This window comes from Bufo gargarizans, chromosome 4 (genome assembly GCF_014858855.1).
Source record: "Bufo gargarizans isolate SCDJY-AF-19 chromosome 4, ASM1485885v1, whole genome shotgun sequence".
NCBI lineage: Eukaryota > Metazoa > Chordata > Amphibia > Anura > Bufonidae > Bufo > Bufo gargarizans.
In genome coordinates, this window is record NC_058083.1 from 489,946,442 (window position 1) to 489,965,079 (window position 18,638).

The window sequence follows — 18,638 nt, forward strand, 5'->3', positions numbered from 1 at the left end:
CCTTAGGCCCCGAGTTGTGCCCTCCCAATCAGCGGCAGGGGTCCGGCAGTCACTGATAGCCGGACCCCTGCTGTATGCGCCGGAATTGGTGAAAACACAGATGCTGGCGCATTAACCCTCGCAATGTCGCAGACCACGGCATTGCAGTATCCCAGTCGGGTCCCCATGTCCATCGAGTCTCCTCGCTGCGGTGATGGGGCCCCAATGGCTGGGAAGGCAGCCCAACTCCTTCCTTAGGCATCATGACTGCCTTCCCTGTAAGCCTATGCGATCCAGCCCCCTGGATCTCACAGGCAAGCCGGCTGAAGTGTATTACACTGAGTAATACACTTACAGCCAATGCATTACAATATACCGTAGATGTATTGCAATGCATTGTACAGGGGATCAGGCCCCCAAAAGTTGAAGTGGGGTGCTGCCGTATTCAGGAGAAAATAGGTGACAAATTATGGGGTGTTTTTTCTCCTGTTACCCCTTGTGAAAATTAAATATTTGGGGCCAAAGAAACATTTTATTGGAAGAAATGTGTGCAGCACCAGTCATCAGTCGGTAGCTGGAAGCAGTGTAGCACTGCAGTGGGAAAGCGGCAACAGGCTGTGCTTAAACTGATCTGCTTAGGTGACAAACAGCACACCGCCGCAGAGCTGTAGCAGGGGATAAGGGACTGTGGGGGCAAAGACCCCATACTCTAATTTATGCTGTGTTCCAAATTATATGTGCCCATAATAATGATGAGTACCCATCTGAGCATTGATTTGACCGACACTTGAGTGATCAAACAAGTCTCTGTTAATTCAAAGCAAAATGCATATAATATTATACTGTCTTGGCGAGGAAAAGCCACCCACACACATCTCATGAAGGTCATGACCATATTTGTACATATATGTGCTTATAGAAACTGAAAATATGAAACAACCAGAATATTGCAGATATCAGCTTGACCAGAAATTAAGAACCTAGTTTCTCAGAAAATTATAAGAGGAATTATAAGATACCAGGTGCAAACAGCTAAAACTGCAATGACATTTAAACATGAAAAAGACAGAAGAGGAAGTATGTGAAATATGTAACCATTATTTTAAAATAATCTCAAGCATTAAGATGGCTGACATAAGCCTTATAAGATGGCTGACATAAGACAGGGAAAAGATCTCCTATCCCTCACAGGGACCAGACTGAGCTGTGGCTCTCGCCACTCCTACAGCCAGGCATGGTTGTGTCTGATAATGGCCGTAACTTGGCGGCGGCTTTCACCGGTCTGGGCAGCGCTTGCAATTGGCAGCTCACTGGCTCTTGTGCGATGTGAGCACGTGCAGGAACTCCACGTTCCACATGTAGGCCAGGCTTTGTGAGCAGCAGAGGGCAGTAGTGGAATACCAGCTGCAACATGGTCGTCGCTGCCGCTCTTCACAAGCGACGAGTGGGCATTGATGTCTGACCTCTATGAGGTTTTACGCAACTTTGAGGAATCGACACAGATGGTGAGAGGCGATAACGCTATTATCAGCATCACCATCCCACTTCTGTGTCTACTCAAACACTCGCTGCTCAGACTTAAGGCGGACGCTTTGCATATGGAAGAGGTGGAAATGGGGGAAGACAGTACACAGGGTGATAGCCAGACTACCCTCAGTTCGTCTTCTCAGCGCAAATTGGATGAGGAGGAGGAGGAACAGGAGACGGTTGCCTCCGCTACAGAGGGTAGTACCCATGGAAGTTTAATTCCACCTGTTCCGCATGGGTGGGCAGAAGAGGAGGAAGAGGATGAGGAGATTGAGAGTGATGCCTCCTGATGACAACAGCGAAGTCTTGCCTGTTGGTACTCTGGCACACATGGCTGACTTTATGTTTGGCTGCCTTTTCTGCGACCCGCGCGATATACGCATTTTAGACAAGGATTACTGGTTGTTCACCCTTCTCAACCCCCGCTACAAAGAGAACTTCTCATCTTTTATTCCTCTGGTGGAGAGGACAAGCAAAACGGTGCAATAACAGAAGATCCTTGTTGAAAAAGTGCTCCAAAAATTTCCGTCTGACAACGCTGGTGACAGAGTCCGTAGTTCCTTGCCCAACCGAGGAGGAGAGACAAGGGGAACACATGGCAGTTCCAACAGAGGCAGGGCAACACTCTCCAAATCCTGGGACAGTTTCATGACACCCCGCCAGCACCCTCACCCTGATGAGCGGCCTAGTGTCACAAGGAGGGGACGTTTTTGGAAGATGGTGAAGGAGTACATAGCAGACCGTGTCAGCGTTATCAATGATCCCTCAGTGCCAGCTGGACACGTGGACCGAACTGGCACTCTACGCCTTGGAGGTACTGGCCTGCCCTACTGCCAGCGTTTTGTCTGAGCGGGTATTTAGTGCTGCTGGTGGCATTATAACAGATAAGCGTATCTGCCTGTCAACTGAAAATGCTGACAGGTTGACTCTTATAAAAATAAACAAGGCCTGGATTGACCATGACTTCTCGACTCCACCAGAGGAAAGCGGCTGAACATAAAGACACTTTAAATGTGTTGTTTATAATGTACTGAATACACTGTATTCCCATACACCCCTTCCACCACAAACAAGGTTATATGGTTGAATATTCCTTTTCTCATCCTCCTTCTCCTCTTCCATCATATCAACATGCTTATTCGTCGCATATATGCCCTTCGCATATAATGTTTTACAGGGTCAGCTCACCAGCAGGCCCTCGTATATAATTTTTTAGAGGGTAAGCTCACCAGCAGGGCCTCGCATATAATGTTTACAGGGTCAGCTCACCAGCAGACCTCCACCTAAAATCTTTTACAGGATCAGCTTACCTGCAGGCCCTCACCAAATTATACCTAATAGGTAATTTGCGCGCATGCTGCCTTGCTTGGATGTGGTAGCCATAGCCATTTCTCAGGCTCCCTCTCCGGAATCGAACACTGATTCACAGTGGTTTGCACTGAAAATAACATCAAAATCCGAATGGATCATCCCAGTCACGGGGACGTGCGATCGGACCCAGGTTATCTAGAGTCACCAAAGCGGCAGCAGGCCCTCGCCCATAATGTTTTAGATGGTCAGATCAGCAGGCCCCTGCTCTGTATGTTTTTGAGGGTCACCAGCAGGCCATCAATCATAATTTTTTAAGGCTGTGTATGATGCCCTCCTTTATGTGTAACAAATGGTGTATTGGAGTGCCGGTTCCTTGTAATTTTTGGCAGCCCCTTCACTTAGTGCATAGGCTTTATGAGTGTAGGAGTCCCACTACATGAACAATTGTACCACAATGTGAATGAGGCCCTCCTTTATGTGATATACAGGTTGTATCGGAGTGCCTATTCCTTGTAGTTTTTGGCAGCACTTGCACTTTATATACAAGTAAATATACAGAAAAGAGTGTTTCCTAACAATTTTTCCTCTAAAATCGATTTTATCTTCTGTTTTGTGCGTATTATTGTCAGTCTATAAAAGTGGGGAACTACTCGGACAACATCGTTCCCAGCAGCGACCTGGGAGTCCAAGATGCATCCAGACATCCTCCCCATGCTGTTCCCGAACCATTTCGGTGGTGTTTCTATCAATTTCTGACCTTTTCCTATGAACCAGGCACCCTCCCCTCTTCAGAGCAGGGGGGGCCTGGTTTAATGCTCGGGTTCTCCCAATGACTTCCATTATACTCAGGGGGCTCAGTAGAGCACCCGAGCATCCTGATGTGTTCGGCCAGAGCACCCTAGCACCATCTGTCTTAAAAGTAGAGATTCAAATTTAGAAAATTGTGAGTTTTTCCCAATTTTTGGTAAATTTTTTATAAATAAATGTGAAATATATTAACTCAAATTTACCACTGTCGTGAAGTACAATCTCAGAATGGCTTGGACAAGTAAAAGCTTACAAAGTTATTACCACATAAAGTGACACCTTAAATTCGCCTGGGATTTAAGGTGAAAAGTGGCTTGGTACTGAAATGGTTAAAGAAAGAGACAACATCATTGTCAATATTTTTTTTTTTTAAGACTTGTGGAAAGCATTATGTTTTCTTCATATTTCTATAATGTACTTTCATTTTGACCTGCTTGTCAGTCAATGAAGACCGCAGAAAAGAACAGCACAATATTACACAGCTCTAAGCAATTTTTAAGATGTTATTGTTATACCTAAACAGTGTTAAGCTATATTCACGTTTAACCCTTTTCTACCATCACCGTGTTATGGGGCCTGATAGAAAAATGTTGAATGGGCTGAAGTCTCTATACAAAATCAAAAAATCTTATACTCTAATCCTATACTCTGCTGCAGCAGACAGAAGAAGCAGTCTGGCCTACTCCCACCAATGGCCCTATAGTATTTGAGCCACCAAACTTTATAGTAGGTATAGCACTGCGTTAGCCAATGAGATTACATATGCAATGATATGTATCCCCTTTTGTGGCACAAGCTATAGTCAGGTTTGTGATAAGTTATGAAGGTGCTTGATGAATATGCCAGACAACGGTCTGGAAAACAAAAGGAACTGGCGTTGAAAATTCAAAGCACTCGATCCTCCCATCCCCTTACATCATACATGTAGTGGTCTGTCGGCTGATCCTGCTTGGGCCAATAACAGACTAATGTAAACCAGAGCCTGTAGACGTGCTGTTTAGACCTACACCAGATTTATCACAGTGGTTCAGCCTGGAAGATAAATGTAGTGCAGGAATACACACTTTTGTCTAACTGTATACCAACTATTGGTTTGTTGGAAGCAGACCTAACAGAACGAATGGGGGGGTGCAAAGAGTAGTTGACATCAGGGGCAAAACCAGAATAGACAGATAATGGAAAAAACAGCGGGTGAGGGGTTAATCCAGATCAAGCCACAGTCAGAATACCAGGAAAATCAGTAGGAGCCAAATCAGCAGACAAGGGGTTAATCCAGAATACAAGCCACAGTCAGAGTACCAGGTTTTCAAGATCATAAGTGAGGGACATGAACATGTGGAGTCACTGTGGGTAGAAATACATGGAGCTAAAAACAATAATAAATTACTAATAGGAGTTTACTATAAACCACCTAATATACCAGAGTCCACAGAAAATCTACTACTAAACAAGATAGACGAGGCGGCAAATCATAATGAGGTGGTTATTATGGGGGACTTCAACTACCTAGATATAGACTGGGAAACTGAAACTTGTATATCTCATAAAGGAAACAGGTTCTTGGCAATAACCAAAGACAATTACCTCTCCCAACTGGTTCAGGACCCGACTAGAGGGACGGCCATACTGGACTTAGTATTAACCAATAGGCCTGGCAGAACAACAGACATGCAGGTTGGGGGACACCTGGGAAATAGTGGCCATAAAGTAATAACCTTCCAATTATCATTCAAAAGAGCGTTTCTACAGGGAGGAACAAAAATACCAAACTTCAAAAAAGCTAAATTTAGCCAACTAAGAGAGGCCATAGGCCGAACTAACTGGGACAAAGTCCTCAAAAATAAAAATACAGCCACAAAATGGGATATCTTTAAAAGCATCCTAAAATCTCATTGTGAGAGGTACATACCGTATGGAAATAAAAGGTTAAGGAACAAAAAGAAACCAATGTGGATAAATTGAACTGTAAAGAAAGCAATAAATGACAAAAAGAAAGCATATAAATCACTAAAACAGGAGGGTAGCACGGAAGCACTGAAAAACTATAAGGAAAAAATAGAACATGTAAAAAACAAATAAAAGCAGCCAAACTAGAGACCGACAGATTAATTGCCAAAGAGAGTAAAACTAACCCTAAAATGTTCTTCAATTATATAAATTTTAAAAAGTATAAATCTGAAGGTGTCGGCCCTCTAAAGAGTAATGAGGGGGGAGTCGCAGAGAGCGACAAGTAGAAAGCAAAGCTGTTAAATATTTTTTTCTCCAATGTATTCACTGAGGAAAATAAACTGTCAGATGACATGCAGAATGTAAAAATAAATTCCCCATTAAAAGTGTCCTGTCTGACCCAGGAAGAAGTACATCAGCGACTTAAAAAGATTAAAAAAGACAAATCTCCAGGACCGGATGGCATACACCCCCGTATCCTAAGGGAATTAAGTGATGTCATAGCCAGACCCTTATTTCTGATATTTGCGGACTCTATACTGACAGGGAATGTCCCACAGGATTGGCGCATGGCAAATGTGGTGCCAACATTCAAAAAGGGTCCAAAAACAGAGCCTGGAAACTATAGGCCGGTAAGTTTAACATCTGTTGTGGGTAAACTGTTTGGAGGTTTTCTGAGAGATGCTATCTTAGAGCATCTCAACGGAAATAATCAAATAACGCCATATCAGCATGGCTTCGTGAGGGATCGGTCATGTCAGACTAATTTAATCAGTTTCTTTGAGGAGGTAAGTTCTAGACTTGACAGCGGCAAATCAATGGATGTCGTATATCTGGACTTCTCCAAAGCATTTGACACTGTACCACATAAAAGGTTAGTATATAAAATGAGAATGCTCGGACTGGGAGAAAACATCTGTATGTGGGTAAGTAACTGGCTCAGTGATAGAAAACAGAGGGTGGTTATTAACGGTACACACTCAGATTGGGTCACTGTCACTAGTGGGGTACCTCAGGGGTCAGTATTGGGCCCTATTCTCTTCAATATATTTATTAATGATCTTGTAGAAGGCTTGCATAGTAAAGTATCAATTTTCGCAGATGACACTAAACTGTGTAAAGTAATTAACACTGAAGAGGACAGTATACTACTACAGAGGGATCTGGATAGACTGAGGCTTGGGCAGAGAAGTGGCAGATGAGGTTTAAGGGCTCTTTCACACTTGCGTTCTTTTCTTCCGGCATAGAGTTCCGTCGTCGGGGCTCTATGCCGGAAGAATCCTGATCAGTTTTATCCTAATGCATTCTGAATGGAGTGAAATCCGTTCAAGATGCATCAGGATGTCTTCAGTTCCGGAACGGAACGTTTTTTGGCCGGAGAAAATACCGCAGCATGCTGCGCTTTTTGCTCCGGCCAAAAATCCTGAAGACTTGCCGCAAGGCCGGATCCGACGTTTAGCTTTTTTAGAGTGGTTACCATGGCTGCCGGGACGCTAAAGTCCTGGCAGCCATGGTAAAGTGTAGCGGGGAGCGGGGGAGCAGCATACTTACCGTCCGTGCGGCTCCCGGGGCGCTCCAGAGTGACATCAGGGCGCCCCACGCGCATGGATGACGTGATCGCATGGCACGTCATCCATGCGCATGGGGCGCTCTGACGTCACTCTGGAGCGCCCCGGGAGCCGCGCGGACTGTAAGTATACCGCTCCCCCGCTCCCCGCTCCTACTATGGCAACCAGGACTTTAATAGCGTCCTGGCTGCCATAGTAAAACTGAAAGCATTTTGAAGACGGATCCGTCTTCAAATGCTTTCAGTACACTTGCGTTTTTCCGGATCCGGCGTGTAATTCCGGCAAGTGGAGTACACGCCGGATCCGGACAACGCAAGTGTGAAAGAGGCCTAACACTGACAAATGTAAAGTTATGCACATGGGAAGGAATAATGCAAGTCACCCGTACATACTAAATGGTAACACACTCGGTAACAGTGACATGGAAAAGGATCTAGGAATTTTAATAAACAGCAAACTAAGGCTGCTTTCACACTAGCGTTCGGGTTTCCGTTCGTGAGCTCCGTTTGAAGGAGCTCACGAGCGGACCCGAACGCAGCCGTCCAGCCCTGATGCAGTCTGAATGGAGGCGGATCCGCTCAGACTGCATCAGTCTGGCGGCGTTCAGCCTCCGCTCCGCTCGCCTCCGCACGGACAGGCGGACAGCTGAACGCTGCTTGCAGCGTTCGGGTGTCCGCCTGGCCGTGCGGAGGCGTGCGGATCCGTCCAGACTTACAATGTAAGTCAATGGGGACGGATCCGTTTGAAGATGCCACAATGTGGCTCAATCTTCAAGCGGATCCGTCCCCCATTGACTTTACATTGAAAGTCTGGACGGATCCGTCCCAGGCTATTTTCACACTTAGCTTTTTTTAGCTAATATAATGCAGACGGATCCGTTCTGAACGGAGCCTCCGTCTGCATTATTATGGGCGGATCCGTTCAGAACGGATCCGCCCGAACGCTAGTGTGAAAGTAGCCTTAGCTGCAAAAACCAGTGTCAGGCAGCTGCTGCCAAGGCCAATAAGATAATGGGTTGCATCAGAAGGGGCATAGATGCCTGTGATAAGAACATAGTCCTACCACTTTACAAATCACTAGTTAGACCACACATGGAGGACTGTGTACAGTTCTGGGCTCCTGTGAACAAGGCAGACATAGCAGAGCTGGAGAAGGTCCAGAGAAGGGCAACTAAAGTAATAACTGGAATGGGGCAACTACAGTACCCTGAAAGATTATCAAAATTAGGGTTATTCACTTAAAAAAAAAAGACGACTGAGGGGAGATCTAATTAATATATATAAATATATCAGGGGTCAGTACAGAGATCTATCCCATCATCTATTTATCCCCAGGACTGTGACTGTGACGAGGGGACATCCTCTGCGTCTAGAGGAAAGAAGGTTTGTACACAAACATAGAAGAGGATTCTTTACGGTAAGAGCAGTGAGACTATGGAACTCTCTGCCTGAGGAGGTGGTGATGGTGAGTACAATAACGGAATTCAAGAGGGGCCTGGATGTATTTCTGGAGTGTAATAATATTACAGGCTATAGCTGCTAGAGAGGGGTCATTGATCCAGGGAGGTATTCTGATTGCCTGATTGGAGTCGGGAAGGAATTTTTTATTCCCCTAAAGTGGGGAAAATTGGCTTCTACCTCACAGGTTTTTTTTTTTTGCCTTCCTCTGGATCCACTTGTAGGATAACAGGCCGAACTGGATGGACAAATGTCTTTCTTTCAGCCTTATGTACTATGTTATAAGCTGTGAGTAGAAAAAACACAGGAGCCAGGATACACAAAATCACAGGCAAATCACTGATTTGCAGACATAAATTGCTCACATAGATCTGGGAGTGGACGCTGAGCCAGGAACCTGATTTGGCGCAGCTTCCAGATTTACTGATAGATCAACCAGCCAGGGCTTGCCTAGATAAATTCCTGACATAGACCACGCCCCTTTCCTGCAAGCTTGGCACTGTTTTTTTAATTTTTTTATTAAATGCACCAAATTGCTTTAGATTTTCTACCATGTATGACAAGGTTTAGGTCAGTGGTGACAAACCTAGGGAACGGGTGCCAGAGGTGGCAGTCAGAGCCCTCTCTGTGGGCACCTGCAGCCTGGAAAAAGTCTATGGTGTACTAATTTTTATTTGCCGCGAATATTTGAATCGCAAACTTTTATCGCGAATATCGCCACTTCGAGAATTTGCGAAGATTTAGAATATAGTGCTATACAGGTCCTTCTCAAAAAATTTGCGTATTGTGATAAAGTTCATTATTTTCTGTAATGTACTGATAAACATTAGACTTTCATATATTTTAGATTCATTACACACCAACTGAAGTAGTTCAAGCCTTTTATTGTTTTAATATTGATGATTTTGGCATACAGCTCATGAAAACCCAAATTTCCTATCTCAAAAAATTAGCATATTTCATCCAACCAATAAAAGAAAAGTGTTTTTAATACAAAAAAAGTCAACCTTCAAATAATTATGTTCAGTTATGCACTCAATACTTGGTCGGGAATCCTTTTGCAGAAATGACTGCTTCAATGCGGCGTGGCATGGAGGCAATCAGCCTGTGGCACTGCTGAGGTGTTATGGAGGCCCAGGAAGCTTCGATAGCGGCCTTAAGCTCATCCAGAGTGTTGGGTCTTGCGTCTCTCAACTTTCTCTTCCCAATATCCCACAGATTCTCTATGGGGTTCAGGTCAGGAGAGTTGGCAGGCCAATTGAGCACAGTAATACCATGGTCAGTAAACCATTTACCAGTGGTTTTAGCACTGTGAGCAGGTGCCAGGTCGTGCTGAAAAATGAAATCTTCATCTCCATAAAGCTTTTCAGCAGATGGAAGCATGAAGTGCTCCAAAATCTCCTGATAGCTAGCTGCATTGACCCTGCCCTTGATAAAACACAGTGGACCAACACCAGCAGCTGACATGGCACCCCAGACCATCACTGACTGTGGGTACTTGACACTGGACTTCAGGCATTTTGGCATTCTGGCACCTTGATTTCCGAATGACATGCAACAGTCCAGTGCTGCTTCTCTGTAGCCCAGGTCAGGCGCTTCTGCCGCTGTTTCTGGTTCAAAAGTGGCTTGACCTGGGCAATGCGGCACCTGTAGCCCATTTCCTGCACACGCCTGTACACGGTGGCTCTGGATGTTTCTACTCCAGACTCAGTCCACTGCTTCCGCAGGTCCCCCAAGGTCTGGAATCGGTCCTCCTCCACAATCTTCCTCAGGGTCCGGTCACCCCTTCTCGTTGTGTAGCGTTTTCTGCCACACTTTTTCCTTCCCACAGACTTCCCACTGAGGTGCCTTGATACAGCACTCTGGGAACAGCCTATTCGTTCAGAAATTTCTTTCTGTGTCTTACCCTCTTGCTTGAGGGTGTCAATGATGGCCTTCTGGACAGCAGTCAGGTCGGCAGTCTTACCCATGATTGCGGTTTTGAGTAATGAACCAGGCTGGGAGTTTTTATAAGCCTCAGGAATATTTTGCAGGTGTTTAGAGTTAATTAGTTGATTCAGATGATTAGGTTAATAGCTCGTTTAGAGAACCTTTTTGTGATATGCTAATTTTTTGAGATAGGAATTTGGGGTTTTCATGAGCTGTATGCCAAAATCATCAATATTAAAACAATAAAAGGCTTGAACTACTTCAGTTGGTGTGTAATGAATCTAAAATATATGAAAGTCTAATGTTTATCAGTACATTACAGAAAATAATTAATTTTATCACACTATGCTAATTTTTTGAGAAGGACCTGTATATTTGTAAACGCGAATAATCTAGATTTTCTTTTCATCAGTAACCTCCCTTCTTGCTTGTGGGCCAATGAGAAGGCAGCAATGTCTTTGTCTGATCTTAGCAACATCCCTAGCAACCAATAGGAAAGTTGCCTCCCCCTTACTATATAAGAACCTCCCCAGCAGCCATTTTCTGTAGTTTTATGGAGTTCTGAGAGAGAGAGCAGTGTCATTGCTGTGCTCTGTGCTTTACTGTTTAATTACATTAGTTAGTAGTGATGAGCAGCAGGGGCAATATTCGAATTAGTGATATTTCGTGAATATTTGGGCAAATATCCGCCATATATTCGCGAAAATGAGAATTCGTCATCTCCAGTCATTATTTTCTTGATTGCGGAAATCGGCAATTGAAAAATTTGCAATAAAAATTTGCTTTTACGAAAATTCGCTATCAACACTACTCCTAAAGTCAAAGATATTGCAGCCTTCTCATTGGCCCACAAGCTAGAAGCAGGGAGGGATCATGTGTACTGATTAACTGATTAAAAAAACATCTTGAATATTCGAAATTACGGATATATATCACTATATTCTAAATATTCGCAAATTCTCAAACTGCCGATATTCGCTATAAAATTTGTAATTCGAATATTCGTGATCAACACTATTAGTTAGTTAGCTTTATATATATATATATAATACAGATAGTTAGTGGGAGATAGTCAGTGTAGGTTAGATCGTGATATAGTGGAGCTGATGGTTCTGCTCTCCATACATTCGTGCTACAGACATAGCGATGTGATGTCACAAGTTCACAATAATACTTAGTGCATCAATCAGTAATATGTAGTCAGACCCGCTAAAATGTGAAGTTGCACGTATTGCACCAAAATATGCGCATCTTTAGTTGCCGGTTTGCGCATTCACAAATATATTGGAGCCCTCTATCTGCATATAAAGCTATTGTGATGTTCTGCCGTGCCAACCATTTTCTCCAGTCTCAGGAAACTTCTAGCAGCTTGAAAAATGTAGCAACAGTGACCCACGCCTGTATTGCGCATGCAATGCGCGCATAATACATTGCCGATTTTTGCAATCAAGAAAATATTTGTGAATTCTCGAATTCACGAATATATGATGAATATTTGCCGAAATAATCGTGAAATATCGTGAATTCGAATATTGCATCACTAGTGCCAATAAGCCTTAGACTTTTCCTGCCATCTATCTGCTCAGGGCATACTACAGGCAGTGCAATGAATGTAGGCAGGCTTTTATAGCTAAATGGTGAAGTGCATGGAAGATATACTATATTGCTATTCAGGTTAAATGGCACTTTGCGATAAATAAGTGGATTGTGGGTTGCAGTTTCGGCACTCTGTCTCTAAAAGGTTCGCCATCACTGGTCTACGTGCACCCACTATGTAAATAGGGCCACTATTTCTTCATGTAAAGCTGACCTCTACCAGAAGTCCTTTCAGGATCACCCATAGGGAGATGCCTATGTAAATCTGATTTTCAACCTATATTTTCCTAGCCCCCTTTTTCCACATTCCTGCCCCACCTTACCCCCTTCTGTTGCTTTTAACTGCCTTTTTTCCCCATGATATCTTTGCCTTCTCCTAACGGCTCATGCACACGAGTGTGTGCCTGCCCTGCCCGTATTACAACCCACAAACATCGAGTCCGTAATATACAGGCACCGGCCGTTCGCGCACTCCATCACGGATGCGAACCCATTCAGTTGAATGGGTCCACATTCTGGAAGATACGGAGCGGAGGCATGGAGCAGAAGGCCATGGATGCACTACGGAGCATTTTCCGTTATTTCGGTCCATGCCTCCGCACTAAAAATAGAGCATGAGCCCTTAGTGGGTAGATTTCCACTGCTCTGTATTCTGTCTATCAGCACCGTAGGTTTGTTCTTTACATCATTCCTGCTGGTTCTGTTCTTATGTCAATGCTTTGTACATTCTATTGTTATGCTGCTATTTACACATCTTGCACTAAAATCTATTAAAAATCCAAGTTAAAAATGTAGACAGTTAAGTAAAAAAGTTAAAAAACAAACAACATGTTTATTTGATGTTTCATTGTTCTCTGCCCCTCAGGCTTAGCTCGCCCTTTGCATATTTTGGAAATTTAACAAACCAATGTGATAGTTTGAGAAGAAAGCAAACAAATGACAAAACGTAAGTACAAGTTGCCGTTATTTTGTATAGTTGAACTATTCAATAAACATATTCCCGTTTCAGCAAAGAAGCCTTAATATGGGAAAAAAATCAGCATTTTCCAAAATGCTTTGTGTATCAGTTCCTTGTTGTGTCCAAAATCACTGCTCGTCATTGAATGGGAACCTTTATTGTTACAATCAGAGGTTAGGGAAAATCTGAGGTCTTACCTACGGCTATAGGAGTATGCAGAGTTTCGCCCACACATGGCAGTTGGAGCGTGTAAAGAGGGCCTAAAGGATTACAGTCAATGGCCACAAAACTGTGATGAATTGATATGCAGACAATATTAGAAAAGTACAGCCAGGTCCAAAAATATTAGGGACATCGACACAATTCTAAAATTTTTGGCTCTATACACCACCACAATGGATTTGAAATGAAGCGAACAAGATGTGCTTTAACTGCAGACTGTCAGCTTTAATTTGAGGGTATTTACATCCAAATCAGGTGAACGGTGCAGGAATTACAACAGTTTGCATATGTGCCTCCCACTTGTTAAGGAACCAAAAGTAATGGGACAATTGGCTTCTCAGCTGTTCAATGGCCAGGTGTGTGTTATTCCCTCATTACCCCAATTACAATGAGCAGATAAAAGGCCTAGAGTTAATTTCAAGTGTGCTATTTGCATTTGGAATCTGTTGCTGTCAACTCTCAAGATGAGATCCAAAGAGCTGTCACTATCAGTGAAGCAAGCCATCATTAGGCTGAAAAAAAACAAAAAAAACACCAGAGAGATAGCAAAAACATTAGGCGTGGCTAAAACAACTGTTTGGAACATTCTTAAAAAGAAGGAACGCACCGGTGAGCTCAGCAACACCAAAAGACCTGGAAGACTACGGAAAACAACTCTGGTGGATGACCGAAGAATTATTTCCCTGATGAAGAAAACACGCTTCACAACAGTTGGCCAGATCAAGAACACTCTCCAGGAGGTAGGTGTATGTGTGTCAAAGTCAACAATCAAGAGAAGACTTCACCAGAGTGAATACAGAGGGTTCACCATAAGATGTAAACCATTGGTGAGCCTAAAAAACAGGAATGCCAGATTAGAGCTTGCCAAACATCTAGAAAAGCCTTCACAGTTCTGGAACAACATCCTATGGACAGATGAGACCAAGATCAACTTGTACCAGAGTGATGGGAAGAGAAGAGTATGGAGAAGGAAAGGAACTGCTCATGATCCTAAGCATACCACCTCATCAGTGAAGCATGATGGTGGTAGTGTCATGGCGTGGGCATGTATGGCTGCCAATGGAACTGGTTCTCTTGTATTTATTGATGATGTGACTGCTGACAAAAGCAGCAGGATGAATTCTGAAGTGTTTCGGGCAATATTATCTGCCTCATATTCAGCCAAATGACCCAAATGGACTGTACTTCACAGTGCAGATGGACAATGACCCAAAGCATACTGCAAAAGCAACCAAAGAGTTTTTTAAGGGAAATAAGTGGAATGTTATGCAAGGGCGAAGTCAATCACCTGACCTGAATCCGATTGAGCATGCATTTCACTTTCTGAAGACAAAATGCTCCAAGAACAAGCAGGAACTGAAGACAGTTGCAGTAAAGGCCTGGCAGAGCATTACCGAGGATGAAACCCAGCGTCTGGTGATGTCTATGCGTTCCAGACTTCAGGCTGTAATTGATTGCAAAGGATTTGCAACCAAGTATTAACATCTTCCGGACACATGACGTCCCGGTACTTAAGGACACATGACATACCGGTACGTCATGTATAGTTCTGATCACCGCCGCCTGGCGGGTGGTGATCGGAATCCGGTGCCTGCTCAAATCATTGAGAAGGCACCTTGGATCAATGCACCGGGGGGTCCTGTGACCATGTGTTGGCGATTGCAGCAAACTGCAGGTCAATTCAGACCTGCAGTTTGCTGCGTTTCCGGGTTATTCGGGTCTCTGGGGACCCGATAACCCAGAACAGGATGGTGATTGGTGGTGTGATAATACACCACCAATCACCATCCTGCGATCCTGAGAGGTGATGGTGACATCACCTCTCTGGATTGCCTCTCATTGGTCGGCTGCAGGTGGCGGGCAAATTACTGCAGCGCTCCTCTCCTCCTCCTTTTCAGTCTGGGAGCTGAGGAACTGCACGTCGGATCGATTTTGAATTTATTTAATATTTTTTTTCACATTTTTTGCCCTTTTTTAGTTAGTTATTTTATTTTTTTGTCTGTTAGGTTTAGGGTAAGTTCGCGAACACTCGTGCCCCCACACACATGCACACCAAAGGCTATGAGCTGTGCGCTGCGAATACCCTGAAATTAAAGCTGACAGTCTGCAGTTAAAGCACATCTTGTTTGTTTCATTTCAAATCCATTGTGGTGCTGTATAGAGCCCAAAATGTTAGAATTGTGTTGATGTCCCAATATTTATGAACCTGGCTTTAAAAGGGGGAAGCAAGTAGCAAGTTTTTACTTCCACTGAGGTATTCCATATGTTATGCCCTGTATTAGGGTTATTTAGTTTAGAAAAAAAGACGACTGAGGAGAGATCTTATACCGATGTATAAATACATCAGGCATCAGTACAGAGATCTCTCCCATCATCTATTTATACTGGAACCATGACAAGAAGACATCCTCTATGTCAAGAGGGAAAAAAGGTTTCTGCACCTACATAGAAGGGGATTCTTTACAGTAAGAGCAGTGAGACTATGGAACTCTCTGCCTGAGGAGCTGGTGATGGTGAGTACAATAACGGAATTCAAGAGGGGCCTGGATGTATTTCTGGAGTGTAATAATATTACAGGTTATAGCTACTAGAGAGGGGTCGTTGATCCAGGGAGTTATTCTGATTGTCTGATTGGAGTCAGGAAATAATTTTTCCCATAAAATTAGGAAAATTGGCTTCTACTTCATGTTTTTTTTTGCCTTCCTCTGGATCAGGTTTACAGGACAACAGGCTGAACTGGATGGACAGATGTTTTTTCTAAGTTACTCTGAATAGAGGATAGCTGTTAGATTAGTGGGGGGTCTGCCCATTGGGGCCACAACAGATTATGAGGAGAACAGAGGTCCCAACTCTCCTGTTTAAATGATGCTGGGATCGAGCATGAGAACTACAGCTCCATTCACTGTTTATGGCATTGATGGAGACTGGCACGGCCTATAGGGGATAACTTGTTGCTACCAGAATATCGATGTAGGCACCAGGAGGAACAAAGAATCAGCTATGATGAAATTCAACACATATAATCCTTCATTCCTTTGACATCTGGTTTTGGGGAAAAGTCAAGGGCCTACATGCACATCAGATTTTGGGAAGAACCACATGAAATTCTGCAGGTTCAGGTGACTTTTACCTAATGTTTATGGCCAGTTTAAAGCTAGTCATGGCCATTAAAGCAGACCAAAACTGACAATTTTGAGAGGATCAACTGATGATCTAATGTGTTTGCCACAATTGGCTGTTGGGTTGGGATGGTTTTCAACATTCCTGATCCTTTGTTCCGATTTGACCACCTGGAACCTGGAAACGTCTTGCTCTTTGTACCTGTAGGTCGATTTCACATCAGCTTTGGAGGATCCATTTGGACCTCCATTGCAGATTCTGACAAAAACACTGGACAAAAAACTCCTGCATGCAGGACTTTATTATGTCCAAACAGAAACTGAGCAGATTTAATTGTAGTCTCTTTATAGTCACTTTATTATGTGCTCTATGCGGCACTCTTGTTATTTCCTTTGTTCTGCTCCTCTAACGGAGCAGAACAATGGAAATATTAAAAGGGTTTTTAAGGAGCGTTTCACTGATGACCTCTGGAAAGGTCATCAGTACCTGATCAGTGGGGGTCTGACAACCCAGACTCCCGCCGAACAGCTGAGAAGGAACCAGTTCTCTCAGTAGTGCCATGGCCTTCTCCGTTATTTCCCAGGTCATGTGATGTCACGTTCATTGGTCACATAGCCTTGGCACTTCTCAGCCCCATTGAAGTGAATGGGAATGAGCTGCGATACCAAGCACAGACGCTATATAATGTACGGTGCTGTGCTTGGTTTGCTGAGGGACGGCCTTCTTCAACAGCTTATCGGCGGGGATTCCGGGTGTCGGATGCCCACTGATCAGATACTGACGACCTATACAGAGGATAAGTCATCAGTGTAAAACTTCCAGAACATCCAATCTATCCTCATACATACAACATCTTGTTTTATCTAGAATTGTCAGTAGACATTTGTTTTTATTTTTTCTCCAGTGTAGATCTGGCAATGGACTATGAATTTTTATGTCAACCGAGGACCCTCAGATGCAAACCAGAGCCAGACGCTTTTAACCCTTGTGAGGACATCATGGGCTACGACTTCCTTCGGATCCTGATCTGGTTTATTAGCATACTTGCTATTGCGGGAAACGCTGTGGTTCTTTTCGTCCTGCTGACCAGTCATTACAAGCTCACCGTTCCTCGCTTCCTAATGTGCAACCTGTCTTTTGCAGATTTTTGCATGGGTATTTATCTTCTGCTAATAGCGTCGGTCGACTCCAAGACTAAAAGTCAGTACTATAACCATGCAATTGACTGGCAGACAGGGAGTGGCTGCAGTGCAGCTGGTTTCTTCACGGTATTTGCCAGTGAGCTTTCTGTGTATACTCTGACTGTAATAACCCTTGAGAGGTGGCACACGATAACCTATGCAATGCAACTTGACCGCAAGCTCCGGTTAAGGCACGCAATTCTCATCATGCTAGGAGGCTGGATATTTTCACTCTTAATTGCGCTCCTGCCTCTTGTTGGTGTAAGCAATTACATTAAAGTCAGCATATGCCTGCCGATGGACATAGAGACGCCTCTTTCGCAGGCGTACATAATCATCATATTGGTGCTCAACGTCATAGCCTTCATCATCATATGTGCCTGTTATATCAAAATCTACATTGCCGTCCAAAACCCAGAGCTCACGCCGACCAACAAAGATACCAAAATAGCCAAGAAAATGGCGGTGCTCATCTTCACTGACTTCACGTGCATGGCGCCTATATCGTTCTTTGCCATTTCCGCAGCCTTTAAAGTTCCGCTTATTACTGTGACCAATTCCAAAATACTGCTGGTCTTGTTCTACCCTGTTAATTCCTGTGCCAATCCGTTCCTATATGCAATCTTTACCAAAGCATTTCGAAGGGATTTCTTTCTACTCATGAGCAAGTTTGGCTGTTGCAAGACTCAAGCAGAACTTTACAGAGTCAACAATTTCACTGCCTATACCTCTAACTGCAAGACCGACAGCTTATATAACGGACCAAAAAAGACCTCCCGGGGCGACCTGCATCTTACCACCTTGGACTGCCATTACTTGAGCGTAAATGACAAACCAGCATATCCAGACACTTAGGTCTTAAACTTAACCTGTGATACTTATTTAAACTGCACAAACTATTTCCCGAAGGGGAATCCCTCTGTAAATATGTAAATTTATTTATGTATATACGAGGCTCCACTAGACTGTTGATATCTCAATTGTTGTAAACCACGTATTTTTGTATTCTAAAGGAACAAACAAGTGCCGGTAGAAA

General features: G+C 43.7%; 1 protein-coding gene across 1 annotated transcript in view; it reads left to right on the forward strand.

The window, feature by feature from the left end:
* LHCGR (luteinizing hormone/choriogonadotropin receptor) overlaps window positions 1–18,638 on the forward strand; it is a 269,250-nt gene extending 250,612 nt beyond the window's left edge. The window contains exons 10-11 of the mRNA XM_044290871.1: window positions 12,987–13,067; window positions 17,326–18,638. Coding sequence (XP_044146806.1) covers window positions 12,987–13,067; window positions 17,326–18,457 — 1,213 coding nt within the window. The 3' untranslated portion in view covers window positions 18,458–18,638. The remainder of the gene's footprint in view (window positions 1–12,986; window positions 13,068–17,325) is intronic.